This window comes from Eptesicus fuscus, chromosome 15 (assembly GCF_027574615.1).
Source record: "Eptesicus fuscus isolate TK198812 chromosome 15, DD_ASM_mEF_20220401, whole genome shotgun sequence".
Classification (NCBI taxonomy): domain Eukaryota; kingdom Metazoa; phylum Chordata; class Mammalia; order Chiroptera; family Vespertilionidae; genus Eptesicus; species Eptesicus fuscus.
In genome coordinates this window covers 19294949-19311796 of record NC_072487.1, presented here as the reverse complement: position 1 = coordinate 19311796, position 16848 = coordinate 19294949, and the positions used below count along the sequence as shown (strand labels likewise).

Below are 16848 nucleotides of genomic sequence, written 5' to 3'. Positions count from 1 at the left end.
AAGATTTATTACAATTATGCTGGGCTGCTCAGATTAGCATGAATATTAATCTTACTTCTCTGCTAATATTGGTAGAGTCAATGTCAATGAAGTAGAAAATTCCTAAGTCACAAACCATTCAGAAGTAAAGAACTTTTTATTACAAGCTTCCTCCTATTTTTAATATTGAATAGGATTCCCATTTTCTTCTTAATTTGTTTTCTTAAGCCATTAAATTTCTCCAAAAATCAGCCACTATAAAGCTCTTTATTATACTACAGACTACAGTTTGCCCTTGGTAGGAATGAATAGCATTGTGAAATCTAAATTAATGATATAAAAGAAAACCAAAAAACAAAAGCATCCTGGAAATCCTGATTAATTTTAATTTATCACCTCTCTCTGTAAGCCTTAGTTTCATCTGTAAAATGGGAATAATAACAGTAACCCCCTCAGAGATCATATGGAGATTAAATGAGATATAATGCAAACAGGGTGCTTAGCTCACTGCCTAGCATGTAGTAAGTGTTTTATAAATGTTATCTTGACTATCATTAGCATCCTCATATGTGGGAGGAAGTGGCCACTGGTACATCTGACAGGATTCAGTTCAAATAGACAGTCAAGTATAACAAGCTCACTATTAGTGCCAAGCTGAATGCTTCGTTATTGAAAGACAGGGATGGCTCGTGCTGTCAGAGATGGCATCATCGAGTCAATTAGCTGGAAGATTGGACTAGTTGTTAAAGGATGGTTAAACCCTCAATTTTGCAGACCGCCATTTAGCAGACAAAATAACAGTCTGTATGTCGTATGTGAAATTAACAACCTGTTAATTTTAAAATGTTTTTAATCAATATTTGCTTATATTTAAGTTAACAGGTTATTTTTTGTTGTTGTTATTCACTGTTATTTTTAACAAATTTTAGCTAATAGGTCATATGTTGGGGGAAAAAACACTGTAGTAATTTCACCAAATGTAAATAAATATTACATATCTACAACTATAGTCTACATATGTGAATCCAAGGGTCACCGCTCGTAAACAGTGTTTGGCAAATAATTAGCATGTGATCACACCGCATCACGCAGGGTAGTTGGTTCTGTTGCCATGTGGCATGACTTTTGCAGCAGTTTTAATTGGTGCCAGACCATGTGCCCACGTGTGCTAAGTCACGCCCCAGCCGTGTGCATTTGTTAACTCACAGTGACTGGTGAATGCACACATTTACTAGACCTATTCAGAATAAGTTTAAAATTATTGTAATACATATAGAAAACTTTTCTGTGAAATTAAACTTTTCACACATACTGAATTTTTATTACACAAATGTATCTACATAACTAAAAACAGGTAAATTAATTGGCCAATTTTTTAACAGACACATTCAGAAAAATCTACTTTATTATATAATGGGCTTTCCGCTTTAACGGACACCCCCTTGCCCGAATTAGTCTGTTATATCGAGGTTTTACTGTATATAGGTACCGTATTGCTGAGTCTAAGATGTTAGCCAATCTTTTGGGCTTTGGCAGTTTTATATTTCTCACTCGCTTTGTTTTCTGACCATAAACAATTGCTGCACACAGAGGACAAGAAGTGATGCCCTAACTTAAAATAGTCAATTAGTCATTAGTTCTGTCTTTACCAAACCACTTCAGAAAAAGAAAAGCAGTTTGTGGTTAAGTATCAAAAATAAAATCTGGATTTTCACAACTAAGTAGTGAATCTGGCTCTACTTAAGCATCATTAAAATGCTATATAATTCTATGGTGTATGCCTATATAGACATTTCTTTCATCTTTGCAATTATATGTTATAAAATGGTGATAGAGCTTCACTGGCTTATACTATAAAGCAAATATGCCTATAAATGACCCTAATAAAATATGTCAGAATGGAAATCTTGGCAGTTACTTCTGTAGGAGCAGTTTTAATCTTCCTCTTTCTTTTTCTCCACAATTTCTCCCCAGGAAGTAGTTAGGAAGCTTGTTCTGAATTGTTTGGCCAAAGCTACAGAAATAGGTGAAACAAGTCAAAATTATGGGTTATTATCCTTCAGTTGCTCATATTCCAATTGTCAGTGAGCCTGGGGGTGTATAGTGAATGAATCGGATATCTAAAGCAATGGTTTGTAAATATCAGAGTGGCAGTTCTGTTTGGTTTTGACAATATGGCATAGATCACACCCAGACAAAGGCAAAAGAAAAGCAAATTAGAATTTATGAAAGTAACACAGTATAATTTTTTGTACTTTGTTTTGTTTTAAAAGGTAAATATTGCTCTATCTTTTCAACAGAAAATAGTGAAAAGATACTTGGATGATATATTGAGCTAGTGCTCCTAGAGTTACAACTTTCATAATTTAAAAAAAAAATTTTTTTTTTTTTTGCTCTTCAACATAATAGGGGGGAAACATACACGTGTTAAAATTAAACCTGTTAAAATCTCATTCTTTTTTTCTTGGTATAATCATCATCAGAGGCAGAAATTTACCTAAAAACATTATTTGCAGTTATCAGCAGAGCTTGTGGGTAGTGCAAACTCAAGAGCTAGTGGGGGGACGGGGAGAGGCATTTCCCTGAAATCCCAAATTGGTTCTAACCTCTTCTCTTTTATGTTCATACATTTCATTCTCAGAGAAAGTTCCGGTAGAGGCCAGGGCGCCGTGGTACAAACAAGCTCAAGAGCTAGAAGAAGGAGCTGCTGTGTCAGAAGAGCCCTCGTAAGTTTGAAAACCACAAGTTGTTTTGCTCTTGAGGCCAATGTGGGTAAAGAAGGCCGTGTCTGGCTGGCTGTGGCTTTCATAGGTTCTGGACTAAATGCAGCCCTCTCACCAAGCGTGAAATGAGGCTCTGGGGCTGTCTGCTTGGAGAGCCATCAGTTTCAAAGTGCTTCTCAGAAGCTCTACTTTGCATTTTGAAGTAAGAAAACGAAAGGGTAGTGCCTACGCTATTCTCCAAAACCTGACTTCCTCTTTCCCAAGAGGCCAAAAGTGACAAGGCCCAGTTGACGATGACATAGATTTGAGGTGGAAGCCTGGGCAGCTTTCACACTCCTTATCGCTCAGCTTTGCAATATAGCCACTCACAAAAAATAAAAGGGTAAGTGAAATCTCTCTGAGGGCACAGGAAGTTTATGAGCGTTTCCTTTCTCTTTCCTGCTATCAGATGGATTCCAGGTCTTTGACTCACTTGATCACAGTCTCATTCCTGCTCAGTTTTATCAAGGCCATGACATTTGTAAGACCACTAGGCAAAAATTTTTCACAGAAAAGAACGGTTCGTCCACTGGGTAACACATTTCGTACTTCATGGGACAATAAGATTGTTTCTGTACTATAAAGTGACCACAGCACCTTTTTCTACTTCTCTGAGAAAAGCCTTTAAGAAAGAATGCCTAACCATTGCAGAGCTTGGGAGAAAAGGCAGTGGCTAAAGGTCGCAGTGCCACATTTTTATTTTCCTTTCTCTCCTGCCAATACCTGGCTTGACAGGCCTTCTTTCTGCTGAAGAGGGAGAAAGCAGTTCATTTTAGGCGAGTATTAAGTCTTTAATCCACTAAGATCCTAGCTAAGACACCATGTAATTGGAGCCAGTTACTCCTTAAATATACTCTTACGTTAAATGTTGAAAACCAGGTATGTATTATTTTACCTAAATAATATCTGCTCTCCCATGCACTCTATTTTGTCATTTAGCATAACCCTACATGGAATATTGCATTATGACCAATGTTAAATAGTACAACAAAGTTAAAATTAAATCCAGATGTCTTGCATCAATAATTAAACATCCTTCTCATTATTAGATGCTTCTCAAATGAAGGCTGTAAGAAGCATTACCTATGGTCAACCATATTTTGTAATGAGTATTTTCCACTAAAGGTCTGTTTAAGATGCATTACGTTTAATTTTAATCTTAATAAAATTCCTAAAGTAGTTAAACATATACTTTTAGCCACTGGAACTCCAGCCATATATTAGATTATTAAATTTTATTCTCGGTGTAATGGAATTGCCATCTTGGCATGATTAATCTGAACTGAAGTCGATTGTAATTGGAGTGCTGGTGCCAGGTACAGGAAATGTATACTGTTATGCTCAGAACAATTACTTTTATACCAAAATGAAATAAATGACAGCTTTAGGATAATGTAGTGAAAGGTATATGGTTTCCACACTTTAATACACTTTACATGTTCAGTGCCCCGAACCCTAGGAAAGGTCCAACGTGTCACATTATATTTTTTATTGATTTTGAATTTAAAAAACATAATTTTGCATGGGCTTAATTCTTTCTCTCTCTTTTTTAACCACATGACTAGTTTCTAAATGTATGTAGCAACCTATAATTACTCTCCATAGTATAATGAAAAAATGACAGACTGTCAGCAAGCCTTCCCTCCCCACACCGACGAGAATCGCATTGCTTAAATTAAACGGTAATGTTCAGAAGCTGTGGCTGTCACTTCTGCGACAGAGACGTGGGAACAGTGGCCCAGAACTATTATCTCTCACACTGGCTCCAGTTAACCTAGACAATTCTGTAGTAAAACAGCAAATATCATTTATTTCCCCTTATTTAAAATAAAACCAGTATCACTAGCCTGTCTCATTAAATAATGTAGGGAAAGTCTTTAGCACATGAAGATACAATTATTGAATATTAGATATTTTTGGTAACCCCCAAATGAAAAAAAAAAAAATTGGTTAGCACTCTGGCCAAAAATATGTTGGAAAGCAACCACTGTAAGATATGACCTGCCAAGGAATAATTAAAATTTTCTAGAACTGAGGTTTGTGTCGCTAGTGCTGTTTCACTAAACTGACGCTATACAGAAGATACAAATACAGATGTCAGTCTCATGGGAAGGCTGAACTAAGTACTGAGATTGGTTCACGTTGTGGCAACGTACTTAATATATTGAGATCCATGTTATCAAGCTGCAGCCTCATTCAGAAATTCTTTTAGACATTGATTGCTTTTTCCTGGGCAACAAGCTGGTTTATTTATGCTGCACTTGATTTATATGGTCCCAAGGTAGGAGTGTAGTAATGAATGCATTGCCTTGACATAAGAATTGATTTCCTAACCCACTTGTGGGAGTCAGACCCTCTAAACTGATTTTTCACTGGTGGCCATGGTTTCTCTTGCTTCAGGCACATGTTTTTATCAGGTTTGCCTGACAAACATCAGCAAGCATGTTGAAGCAAGGTAGTTTTGATTCTCTCCACTGAACAGGACAGTGTGAACAAGGTCCAACCCCCAACCAACCCTAAGCAATGTGAGATGTGAGCCAATAAAGTCGGTCAAGCATAGACGATCTTATGAATAAGACATCCTTGCTTCCGAGGATGTCCGCTAGGAATCCATAGAAATCCCTGCTACCTGATTCACACAGAAAGAATTGTAGTTAGAGATAGATTTCTACAACTAAGCAGATTCTGAGAGCGTTGCATTTTTCTGAAGAGAAGAGGGTGCCATTCTAGCACTAGAAAGAGGGAGATGGAGTATGATTAATTGATTTCTCCTCTGCTATGATTTGAACTCTTTCTGAATTTGCCTCCAGCTGATGAGAATATTGTTAGGTTTAGAGCGCGTCGTGTAAAATACCAGATTGAGCCCAGCTGATGGCCTCCTCTGACAAATATGTGGGAGTTGCTTTCTAGGGATTTTTTTTAACCCTCAAAATTTTACTTTTATTTTGGTGAGGGATCAGAACTAAAATGTGGTAGAATAGTTATATGTATGAATCAGGGAGGAGCTAAAGAAATTATCGACTTGAGTTCCGACCTTTTTTCCCCCTTACTTTCAGTCTTTGTTGAGATGTAAGTGTAAATTTCACAACCCCCTCAAGCCAAGTGAATGTTATGAATACTTTGACAGCTTAATCTCTTTTTTTTAATCCTCACCCAAGAAGTGAGGATATTTTTTCCATTGATTTCTAGAGAGAATAGAAGAGAGGGGGTCAGGGAAGAGAGAGAAAAAGAGAGAGAGAGAGAGAGAGAGAGAGAGAGAGAGAAACAGAATGTGAGAGAGAGACATTGATAGGTTGCCTCCTGTAAGAGAGAGAGAGAGAGAAACAGAATGTGAGAGAGACACATTGATAGGTTGCCTCCTGTAAGCATCCAGGTCAGGGATTGAACCTGCAATACAGGTATGTGCGTTTGACCAGCAATCAAATCTGTGACTCTCTGGTGTGCAGGGTGCAGGTTGATGCTCTAATCACTGAGCAATGCTGGCCAGCATGAGAGCTTAATTTCTTGAGCAAAAATGATACTATGGTGACCTCTAGAACATGAAAAGACACAGTTTGTCTACTATTGCTGTACAGGTAGTTAATAAACTGGCCTTTTTAAAAAGCTTAATCTAACTAAAAGAAATTATTCATTTCCTTAACTCCTCAGGCCACTAAGGCCACCAATGCCCTAGACAGTGTCATCTGTTAAGGAGGCAGGTGTAAGGAAAAGGCATGGCCTGGATACTCCAGATCCTTGGCTTTCGCTCTCCAGGCTTTCTGCTCTCCCAGCGAAGGCATCCCAGGGAGAGGCAGGGAGGACTGACTAAGTGGGCACCTAGGTAGCGAGGTTCCTCCCAGATTTACTAGTATTTCAGATGCTGGGAGTTCTGCTTGGATGGCTCAGAACAAGCAAAGGTGATTCCTTGGGGCACTACATGATCAGCACAGCCATTTATCCAGCCATCCCTCCAGCAAACCCTGGCACACGTGGAAGGCTGTAACGGTGCCATCCTCTTGAAGGTAGGATTGAGTGGTCCTGTGTGCCTTTAGCTTGCACTTAAGAAATCTTGAAATTAAGAAATCTTGAGTTATCTTGCTCAATTTGCAGTTAGCATCTTTACTACAGGTTTAGGAAACATTCAGCACAGTATGCAGGCCTTAAACATATTGCCATAAATAACCTTAGTGTGAGCCATTTCAAAAAGGAAGGGGAAGGAGGCAAGCGAGCAGGCAGAAGGCAGCAGTAATATCTGGATGCCAGATGGCATCAGCTTAGCGATAGGGCTGATTCAGTAAGAAGCAAAGGGAAATTCCTGCCATGCTTCTGTGTGAACAGAACCCACAAGGAATTAAGTCCAGAAAGAAAAGCTGATAGAGTCGCCATGGTGATCCTGTAGTTCTGAAATGCCTTGTTTACCTTGTTGGAAATAGCATTTAGATGTATAATATTTAAGCATATGTTACCATTAATCTGTATTTGTATCCAGTGAGTTGTCTGAGAATGTGGATGGTTTAACTTGGTAGTTGAGAATGTGAATTCATATTTTAAGAGAAAAAAAAGTGTGCCTAGAAATGTTAATTATGTGACATGTGTTTTTCCCTCAAAGAATATTTAGGGAATCAAATCAAACATCCATAATAGATCCAGATAGTTTTGTTTTTTATATCCTCACAAGGTTCCTGAATTACATTCTCTTTGTGGATCTCAGGCCACAGAAAATAAAAGGAATATTTTATATATATTTCTTGGGAATCAAGAGTCATCTCACCTAAGATCGAGAAATTTAAACACTATTTGCAGGTCATTAAACCAACATAAAGGAGGTTTGCGCAGAACAGGATTGCGCATTAGAATTACAAGATTAAAAAAGCACACAAAAGCATTTTATTTTGAGGACTGGCATGTGGCAGAGCTAAAGCCTCACCCTGGCCAGACAGAAGCAGCCCTTACACCTGCAGTAGTCATGACCTCTCACTTCCAATTCCTTCCTTCCTTACTGGCCTCCTCCCCATCTACCCAATCATTCTCATCCAGTATATCCTCTGCAGCAGTAGAAAGCTTAATGTAAGTTTTCTGGCTGATTATGTGTTTTAGATGACTCAGGAGAGTCACTGGACCTGCTAATTGTTCACACCTCCTAATAAAAGAAGCTCTAGCTATATATATAAAAGCCTAAGTGACAGGCTGACTATTCAACTGGCCAACTGGTAGCTATGACACACACTGACCAGCGGGGGCAGACACTCAACACAGGAACTGCTGAGCTGTGGTGACTTGGCAGCTGTGGTTCTCGGGTGACACACCCAGAACCAGAGAGGAGGGAGCCCAATTCTGGGGTGCATCATCCGAGAACTGTCCTCTCACAATTCGGGAACCCTGGGGAGATGTTGGAGAGCCGGTTTTGGCCTGATTCCCGCAGGCCAGGCCAAGGGACTCCACCAGTGCAAGAATCCGTGCACTGGGCCTCTAGTTTGCTCATAAGTCACAGGCTCTCTGCCATTATTTGTGCCAGGTGCAGATCCTATCAAAATAAGCCCAATAGTCCTTGTCCTCAAGTAACCAGGAGTGCATTCTTACCACGGAATAATAGGGTTGTGGTCAAAGTGTTGATTATTGGCCAGTTATCTACAGATTGAACAAATGAGCTAGTTGTTTTTAAAGAAATGCCATTTGATGTTTGGGTATGCACAGTGTGATAGTGTTATAGATTCAAAAAAGAATGGTGGCGAGTTATTTATTGAATTTCCAAATTATATTCTTCATTACGGTATGTCCTTCTGAGCTAAAATATCAGAATAGTTAAGCTAGGACATGGTAATTCACGCATATGAGAAATAAATGAGAGAAAAATGTAGTATACTCTGAAAGGGCTTGGAGAGGGGATGTTTATGAGAACTGATGTTTGGCAGATTATGATAGAATTTATTTGACTCTGACTTTGATTCCAAAATTGGAACTTGAGGAAAGATTATTGGATCTTTTTATATGTAAATGTCCAGATATTTTGTATAAGTATATATACCACAGTGAATCCTACCTTTATGTTGATAACAGAGACTTTCCTAAAATGTGAATTTTTTTTCCAGATACACCAAACTGCCAACTCCATGAGTTGGTGAGGGATGAGTCTGTGTATTTGTGTGCTCAAACAAGAATACAGCCTTACCGGGATCAAAGTAAAAAAGCAATTTAATTATTGATCATACTTCCATGCAGAGCAGCAGTGAGTGCAGTGGTGAGAAGCATGGGTCTTACCACCCAAACTCACTCCTGCCACCACCATACATGGCAATATTCAAATGATGTGTCATCAAATTGTGCACTTGCAATGAATATAATTTTATTAACCAATATCACCTCAAGAAATTTAATAAAAAAATTTAAAAGAGTATATACAATATAGCTAAAGCATTTATATATATATAATAATTTTCTTCCTAAATAAATTATTAATTTGCTTGGAAAAATAAGTGTGGGCTCCAATGACAGACTGCCTGGGTGTTAATCTTGAATCCCCCACTAACAACAGGGGACCCTGAGCAAGTCGCTTAACCCTGTAGGCTGCAATTTCCTCAGCTGTGAAATGAGCATAATAATATTGTGAAAATTAACTCAATATATGTAAAGTACCTGGTTTGGAGGAAGCTCTCTATATATGTTAACCATGGTTATGATTGAAGCTTTTCAGCATCATTCATCTTCCTAGAGAACTTTTAAGGGAGTAAAAATGTACAATAGTCACCATTTACAAATAGCTTCATACATGTCGTATCTAATGGTATATGAGAGCAAGAAGATATAATTTAACTCCACATTAAGCTAGTGGTTTCCCAGCTAACACCATCTGCCTCTCTGCTATACTTCTGAGGTTCTTTGAGGACTTACTTTTTAAGCATCACACTTTGGATTTAGCTCACAATTTATTCTAAAGGACAAAGGTTAGTTGCCTTTATTTGAATAAAAAGGGATCTATAGGGAACTGCAAACATTAATAATAAAAGTTTAGAAAATGCTTAAGTGGAAAAGCATCCTCTCAACTCTGAGTTAAATGCAGTTGATCTCTGAAGATTGCTCCCAGCATGCACCAAGACAGAAAAATCAATCACAAATTCAAGAGAACAGACAGAGCCATTTTTACGTAGTCACTGGAAAAGCCTTTAATGCAAACCAAGAAGTTCTACATGTGTCACCTCGCCTACTGTCTCCACTTATTGCTCATTCTGTAGCTACTTTCAGAAAGCTAAATCTGAACTATTGCTCGGCTGAGCCCTAGAGAGTGACAAAGACAAATGAATGGGATCCTTGTGTGCCAAAATAAAGTACGGACCCTGTCACCACCAATATATGTTACGTCCATTAAGGTCATTTTTAATGAACTGAACTTTTCATTGCAAAGCTTTGCCAAAATTGTTGAATTAAGGGAAAGAAACCTTTACGAAATTGCAAAATACACTAATTTCACTACATGAGAAGAAGAAATGGTTCGTGAAAAGTATTCAGAGTGTATAATATTTTAGATTTTTATCAAAGTCAGGGGAAATGATATGCACCTAAAAACTACATTGTGGGTTCAGAAGATGGTGGTGGAGTAATTGGAAGTTACACTCACCTCCTCCCAGAACAAAACTGGAATTACAACTAAAATATAGAGCAATCAACCTGAATAACCAACTGAAGCCTCGCTGAAGAGAAGTCTTATAACCAAGGATTATAGCAGAAGCCACATCGAGACTGATAGGAAGGGTCGAGACGTGAAAAGGGCTGGCCCTGCACCCAGGTGCGGCGGTAGAGAATCCACAAGGATATCTCAACTGCAAAGGTTCCTCCTGAGGAGCATGGGGTCTCAGTCCCACACTGGGCACCTCAGCCCAGAGCACCAGAGCCAGGAAGAGGTGCCCCTGTAACACCTGGCTGTGAAAAGCAGAGGGGTTTCTGTCTGCCAGGGAGAGGCAGAACTCTGCTGGAGATACAGGTGACCTCTTAAAGAGCCAGTGCACAGAATTTTGTTTGCAGCCACTCACCCTGGGCTCTGGTAGAGGGAGGGTAGAGCAGACTAGTCATGTGAGGAGAGATGAGTTTGTGACTCTAGGGAGAGAGCTGAAGGTACAGTCACCAGGATCCCTATGCTGAGTGCCTGTCTCACACGGCAGATGCCATCTGTCTTGGGTAGAGCATTCCCTTCCTTACAGCATCAGCCTGGGGGAACACAATACACCTACCCAGCAGACCCCCTGTCACCCAACCCTGAGGAGCTCACACCTTGCTGAGGAGTTAGCTGCCTGGGCCAGGGTGTAGAAATTCTAGCAGTCTCAGGAAGTGTTAGTGACTGAATTGTATGTCTCTGTAGCAGGGGCCATCTCCCCCACTTTCCTGTGACCCTGACTGGCTCCTCCCCTTCATGGGAGATCATCTAGCCCCACCTTACAGACTCTGGCAGTCCCATCCAGCTGAGCTTGGGCCCTCCAGGAGGTCTAGGCAGAATCCAAGAGCCAGTTTGTGGCTCTAGGAGAGGGCCATTTTTCCCTTGTACACCCTTCACATGGCTAAATATTGGTCTGCTTATACCTGATAAACTCTTCTGGCCTCAACCTGATGACTCTGAGACCGCACCCCACCACAAAAGTCTGTAAGCACCGGGCAAATGGCAGCTGGACGTGGTATACCCTGGAACTTTTGCTGAGTGGCAACAGACCAAGCACTGGCAGTGAGTTTGAATCTGTATCAGTCTGGTGAACACCACTTGCCTCTACCTGGTGACCCACTGAGAACCTCTCATGGAACTCTAATACCACCAGAGGCTCTTTCAGTGATGGAGCCTAAGAGGCGGCCAGCAGGCAGAGGCAGATCTCAGGGTGCCTTGGGCTTTCTGCTGTTCTGCCCCCTGAATCAGTGCTGGTGGAAGCTGGCCTTGGTACACAACTTGGTCCTTCCCACACACACCCAGTCCCAGCAGAGGCAGCCACAACCTGTGGATCACTTTGTAGCTCTAAACAGGTTGCCCAGGGCCAATCACAGGCAGCATCTGACAGCAGTATGCACCAGGGACCCTCCCAAGAGGCCCCAGAATCAATACATTCAGTGATGATCTTCAAACAACATCAGAGAAGGATCCAATAACCTTCACAAGCTGCACTTCCAAAGGGAGATCTTGGCAGGCCTCAGATCCTGCTGAGGCAAATTCTGCTTCATGTGGTCAGCACTTGGACAATAGCTCATACACTATGGTAATGGTTAATACTCACAGTCAGCCAGCCTGAAGGTCGACCCCATGCACAAATGGACCAATAGCAATCAAGACTCAATTATAACAATACTGCTATGGGTGAAAACATGGATGCTAAGTGAAATAAATCAAACAGAAAAAGTTAATTACCATATGATTTTACAAATGTAGAATAAAAAAATGAAAGCAACAAATGGAAAAAATAAGTAAAAATAAAAACTCGTAGACACAGGCAAACAGTATGGTGGTAACCAGAGGGAAGAGGGTTGGGAGGGGATAGTAAAGGATAAAAGGAGTCAAATATATGGTGACAAAAGATTTGACTTTGGGTGGTGGGCAAACAAAGAAATATACAGATGTTGTATTACAGAAATGTACACTTGAAACCTATATAATTTTATTAACCAATCTTATGCCAATAAATTTAAATAAAAAATTAAGACTAAATTACAACAGGAGGGCTTACATAACCCAAACAACGGACATTCCTGGAGCACCCAGATCAGGTGATCAAAGAGACTGCACAATTGGGTCCCACATAACAGCTCTGAATGAGGTCACTCTACCACGGTTGAGAGATAGCAGCTCTGTCTCATACAGAGAAACAAACAAAAAGAGGCAGCGAAAATAAGAAGAAAAAGAATAAATGAACAAGGAGAATTCTAAAAAAAATATAAAAAAAAAGCTAAATGAAATGGAGGCAAGTAATCAACCACACAGATTTCAAAAAAAAAAAAAAAAAGATTATAAGTATACTGAAGGAACTTAGTGAGAATTTCAACAGCATGAAAAAAAGACATAGAAACTATAAAAAATAACCAGTAATAAATAAAGAATAAAAAATCTGAAATGAAAAATATACTAGAAGGAATAAACAGTAGGCTAGATGAAGCAAAGGATTAAAGAAGACAAGGTAGCAGAAAATACCCAGTCAGAACAGCAAAAAGAAAAAAGACTAAAGATGAGGATAGTTTAAGAGATCTTTGGGATAACATGAAGCATAACAATATCTGAAATCATACGTGTACCATGAGAATAGAAAAAGCAAGAGATTGAGAACTTTTATTTAAAGAAATAATGACTGAAAACTTTCCTAATATGGTGAAGGAAAATGACACACAAGTCCAAGAAGTGCAAAAAGTCCCAAACAAGATGAATCCAAAAAGGCTCACACCAAGATATATCATAATTAAAATGGCAAAGGTTGCCGAAACTGGTTTGGCTCAGTGGATAGAGCGTCAGTCTGTGGACTGAAAGGTCCCGGGTTCGATTCCGGTCAAGGGCATGTACATTGGTTGCAGGCACATCCCCGGTAGGGGGTGTGCAGGAGGCAGCTGGTCGATGTTTCTCTCTCATCGATGTTTCTACCTCTCTATCCCTCTCCCTTCCTCTCTGTGAAAAAATCAATAAAATATATATTTTTTAAAAAATGGCAAAGGTTAAAGACTAAGAGAAAATCTTAAAAGCAGGAAGAGAAAGACAGTTAGGTACCTACAAGGGAGCTCTTATAAGACTGTCAGCTGATTTCTCAATAGATGCATTTCAGGCCAGAAAGGATTTGCACAAAATATTCAGAGTGATGAAAAGCAAGGACCTACAACCAAGACTACCCAGCAAGGCTATCACTGAAATTGAAGAAGAAAAAAAGAGCTTCCCAGACAATAAAAAGCTAAAGGAATTCATTACCACCAAACTAGTATTACAAGAAATGTTAATGGGTCTTCCTTATGAAGAAAAAAAAAAAGAGGAGTACAGTTATAAAGAAGAAAAAGGCAATAAATATCCACCTATCCTATATAATAAAAGCCTAATGTGCAAATCAACCAAATGGTGGAACGATGGGTGGAATGACCAGTCACTATGATGCACACTGACCACCAGGGGGCAGACGCTCAATGCAGAAGCTGTCTGCAGGCCCCAGGCCAGCCAAGGCGGGTGCCAGCAGGGGACCCCCCAATCACCCCACCAGTTGCCCCACAGATCGGCCCTGATCACTGACCTGGCCTAGAGACCCTATCTGTGCATGATTTTCGTGCACCAGGCCTCTAGTCAATAATAACTTTAAATGAATGGCTTAGAAAACATAGGGTAGCTGAATGGAGAACAAAGCAAGATTCATTGAAAGAAAGACACACACAGAGAAGAAAAGTAAAGGGATGGAAAAAGATATTTTATGCAAATGGAAATGAATAAAAGCTAGGATAACAATACTTATGTCAGAAAAGATAGACTTTAAAACAAAAGCTATAATAAGAGACAAAGAAAGACACTACCGAATGATAATGAGATAAATCTGACAAGAGAATATAACCCTTGTAAGCATTTATGCACTCAACAAAGGATGACATAAATATATAAAGCAAATATTGATGGACATAAAGGGAGAGATTAACAGTAATACAGTCTTAGTGGGGATTTTAACACGCCACTGACATCAATGAATAGGTCTTCCAGACAGAAAATCAACAAAGAAACAGTGACCTTAAATTACCAACTAGATCAAATGGATTTAATTAATATTTTCAGAGCATTTCACCCCAAAGCAGAAGAATATACATTCTTTTCAAGTGCATATGGAACTTTTCTAGACTAGACCTCATGTTAAAACACAAAACAAGTCTCAATACATTTAAGAAGATTGAAATCATGTCCAACATCTTCTCTGACCCTAATGGTATGAAACTAAAAATCAATCATGAGGGGGGAAAACAAAACCCTGAAGAACACACAAACACAAGAAGGCAAAATAACATGTTACTAAACAATGAATGGGTTCACAATAAGATCAAGTAAGAAATCAAAAGATAACTTGAAACAAATAAAAATGAGTACACAACAACACAAAATCTTGGGGCACAGTGAAAGCCGTCCTAAGAGGGAAATTCTTAGCATTACAGGTCTACCTCAAGAAACAAACAAATAAAATTTCTCAAATAAACAATCTAACCTTATACTTAAAGGAACTAGGAAAATAAAAACAAAGCCCAAAGTGAGGAGAAGAAAGGAAATAATAAGTATCAGAGCAGAAATAAACAAAATAGAGTCTTAAAAAAATAAAAAGATAAATGAAACCAAGAACTGGTTCTTAGAAAAGATAAACAAGATTGACAAATCTTTAACCAGACCCATCAAAAATAAGAATAGAGAGAGGACCAAAACAAATAATATCAAAAATGAAAGAGGATAAGTAACAACTGACACTACAGAAACACAAAGGATTATAACAAAATATTATGAACAACTATGTGCCAACAAATTGGACAATCTGGAAGAAATAAGTTAAATTCCTAGAAACACACAATCTCTCAAAACTGAATTAAGAAGAAACAGAAAATCTGAACAGACCAATTACTACTAATGAAATTGAAGCAGTAATCAACAGACTCCCAACAAACATCCTGGACAGGATAGCCTTATGGGTGAATTTTATCAAATATTCAAAGAAGAACTAACACTTATCCTTCTCAAGCTATTCCAAAAAATTCAACAGGAGAGAACACTCTCAACCTTATTTTATGAGGCCAGCATTATTCAATTACAAAATCATATAAAGACACGACAAAGAAAGAAAATTATAGACCAGTATCCCTGATGAACATAGATGCAAAAATCCTCAACAAAAAGTTAGCAAACCAAATCCAGCAATACATGAAAAAAATTATACACAATGATCAAGTAGGATTTATTCCTGGGATCCAAGTTTGGTGCAGTATCCACAATCAATTAACATGGTACACCACATAAACATACTGAAGGATAAAAATTATATGATCCTATCAATAGATGCAGAAAAAGCTTTTGACAAAATCTATCACCTTTTTATGATAAAAACTCTCAGCAAAGTGGGAATAGAGAGAACATATCTCAACATAATAATGGTTTTATATGACAATCCACAACTAACAAACTCAATGAGAACAAACTAAAAGCATTTCCCTTAAGATCAGAAACATGTACTGGAAGTCCACCACGGCAATCACACAAGAAGGAGAAATAAAAGGCATCCAGATAAGAAATGAAGAAGTAAAACAGCCATTATTTGCAGATGACATAATACTGCAAATAGAGAACCTTAAAGTTTCCACCAAAAACGATTAGAACTGGACAATGAATTCAATAAAGTAGCAGAATATAAGATAAATATCCAGAATTTGGTTGCATTTTTATATGCCAATAATGAACTAACAGATAGGAAAACTAAAACACAATCAATTGCATAAAAAATACCTTAGGAATAAATTTAACAAAGAGGTTAAAAACCTGTACTCAGAAAATTCTAAGACACTGAAGAAAGAATTTTAAAAAGATACAAATAAATGGAAGCATATTCCATGCTCGTGGATAGAAGGAATTAACATCATTATAATTTCATACTACCCAAAGCAATCTACATTTACAACACAATTCCTATCAAAATACCAATAGCATATTTCACAGAACAAGATCAAATAATCCACAAAGAAAAACCTTAAAATAGCCATAGCAATCTTGAGAAAGAAGAACAAAGTTGGAGGGATCATGCTGCCTGATATCAAACTATACTACAAGCCCATAGTAATCAGAATAGCATGGTACTGGCATAAAAACTGACATATAGTCAATGAAACAGACTAGAGAGCCCAGACATAAACCCACACCCAAATAATCAATTAATATTTGACTTTGGAGGTAAGAACATACAATGGGTTAAAACAGTCTATTCCCAATGGTGTTGAGAAAATTGAACAGATACATGCAAAAAGAGAAAAAAAAATTAGACCACCTTCTTACAACTTATACAAGAATAAACGCAAAATAAATTAAATACTTAAATGTAAGACTAAATACCATTAAAACCCTAGAAGAAAACATGGGAAATAAAATTTCGGACATTTCTTGTAGCAAGATTTTTTTCTGATATAT

General features: G+C 38.4%; 1 protein-coding gene across 2 annotated transcripts in view; it reads left to right on the top strand.

Moving 5' to 3' along the window:
• Positions 1–16848, top strand: part of ADAMTSL1 (ADAMTS like 1) — an 882329-nt gene that overhangs the window by 671000 nt on the left and 194481 nt on the right. For both annotated transcript variants that reach the window (XM_028150731.2, XM_008145030.3), the window contains one exon: positions 2621–2705. In XM_028150731.2, coding sequence (XP_028006532.2) covers positions 2621–2705 — 85 coding nt within the window. The remainder of the gene's footprint in view (positions 1–2620; positions 2706–16848) is intronic.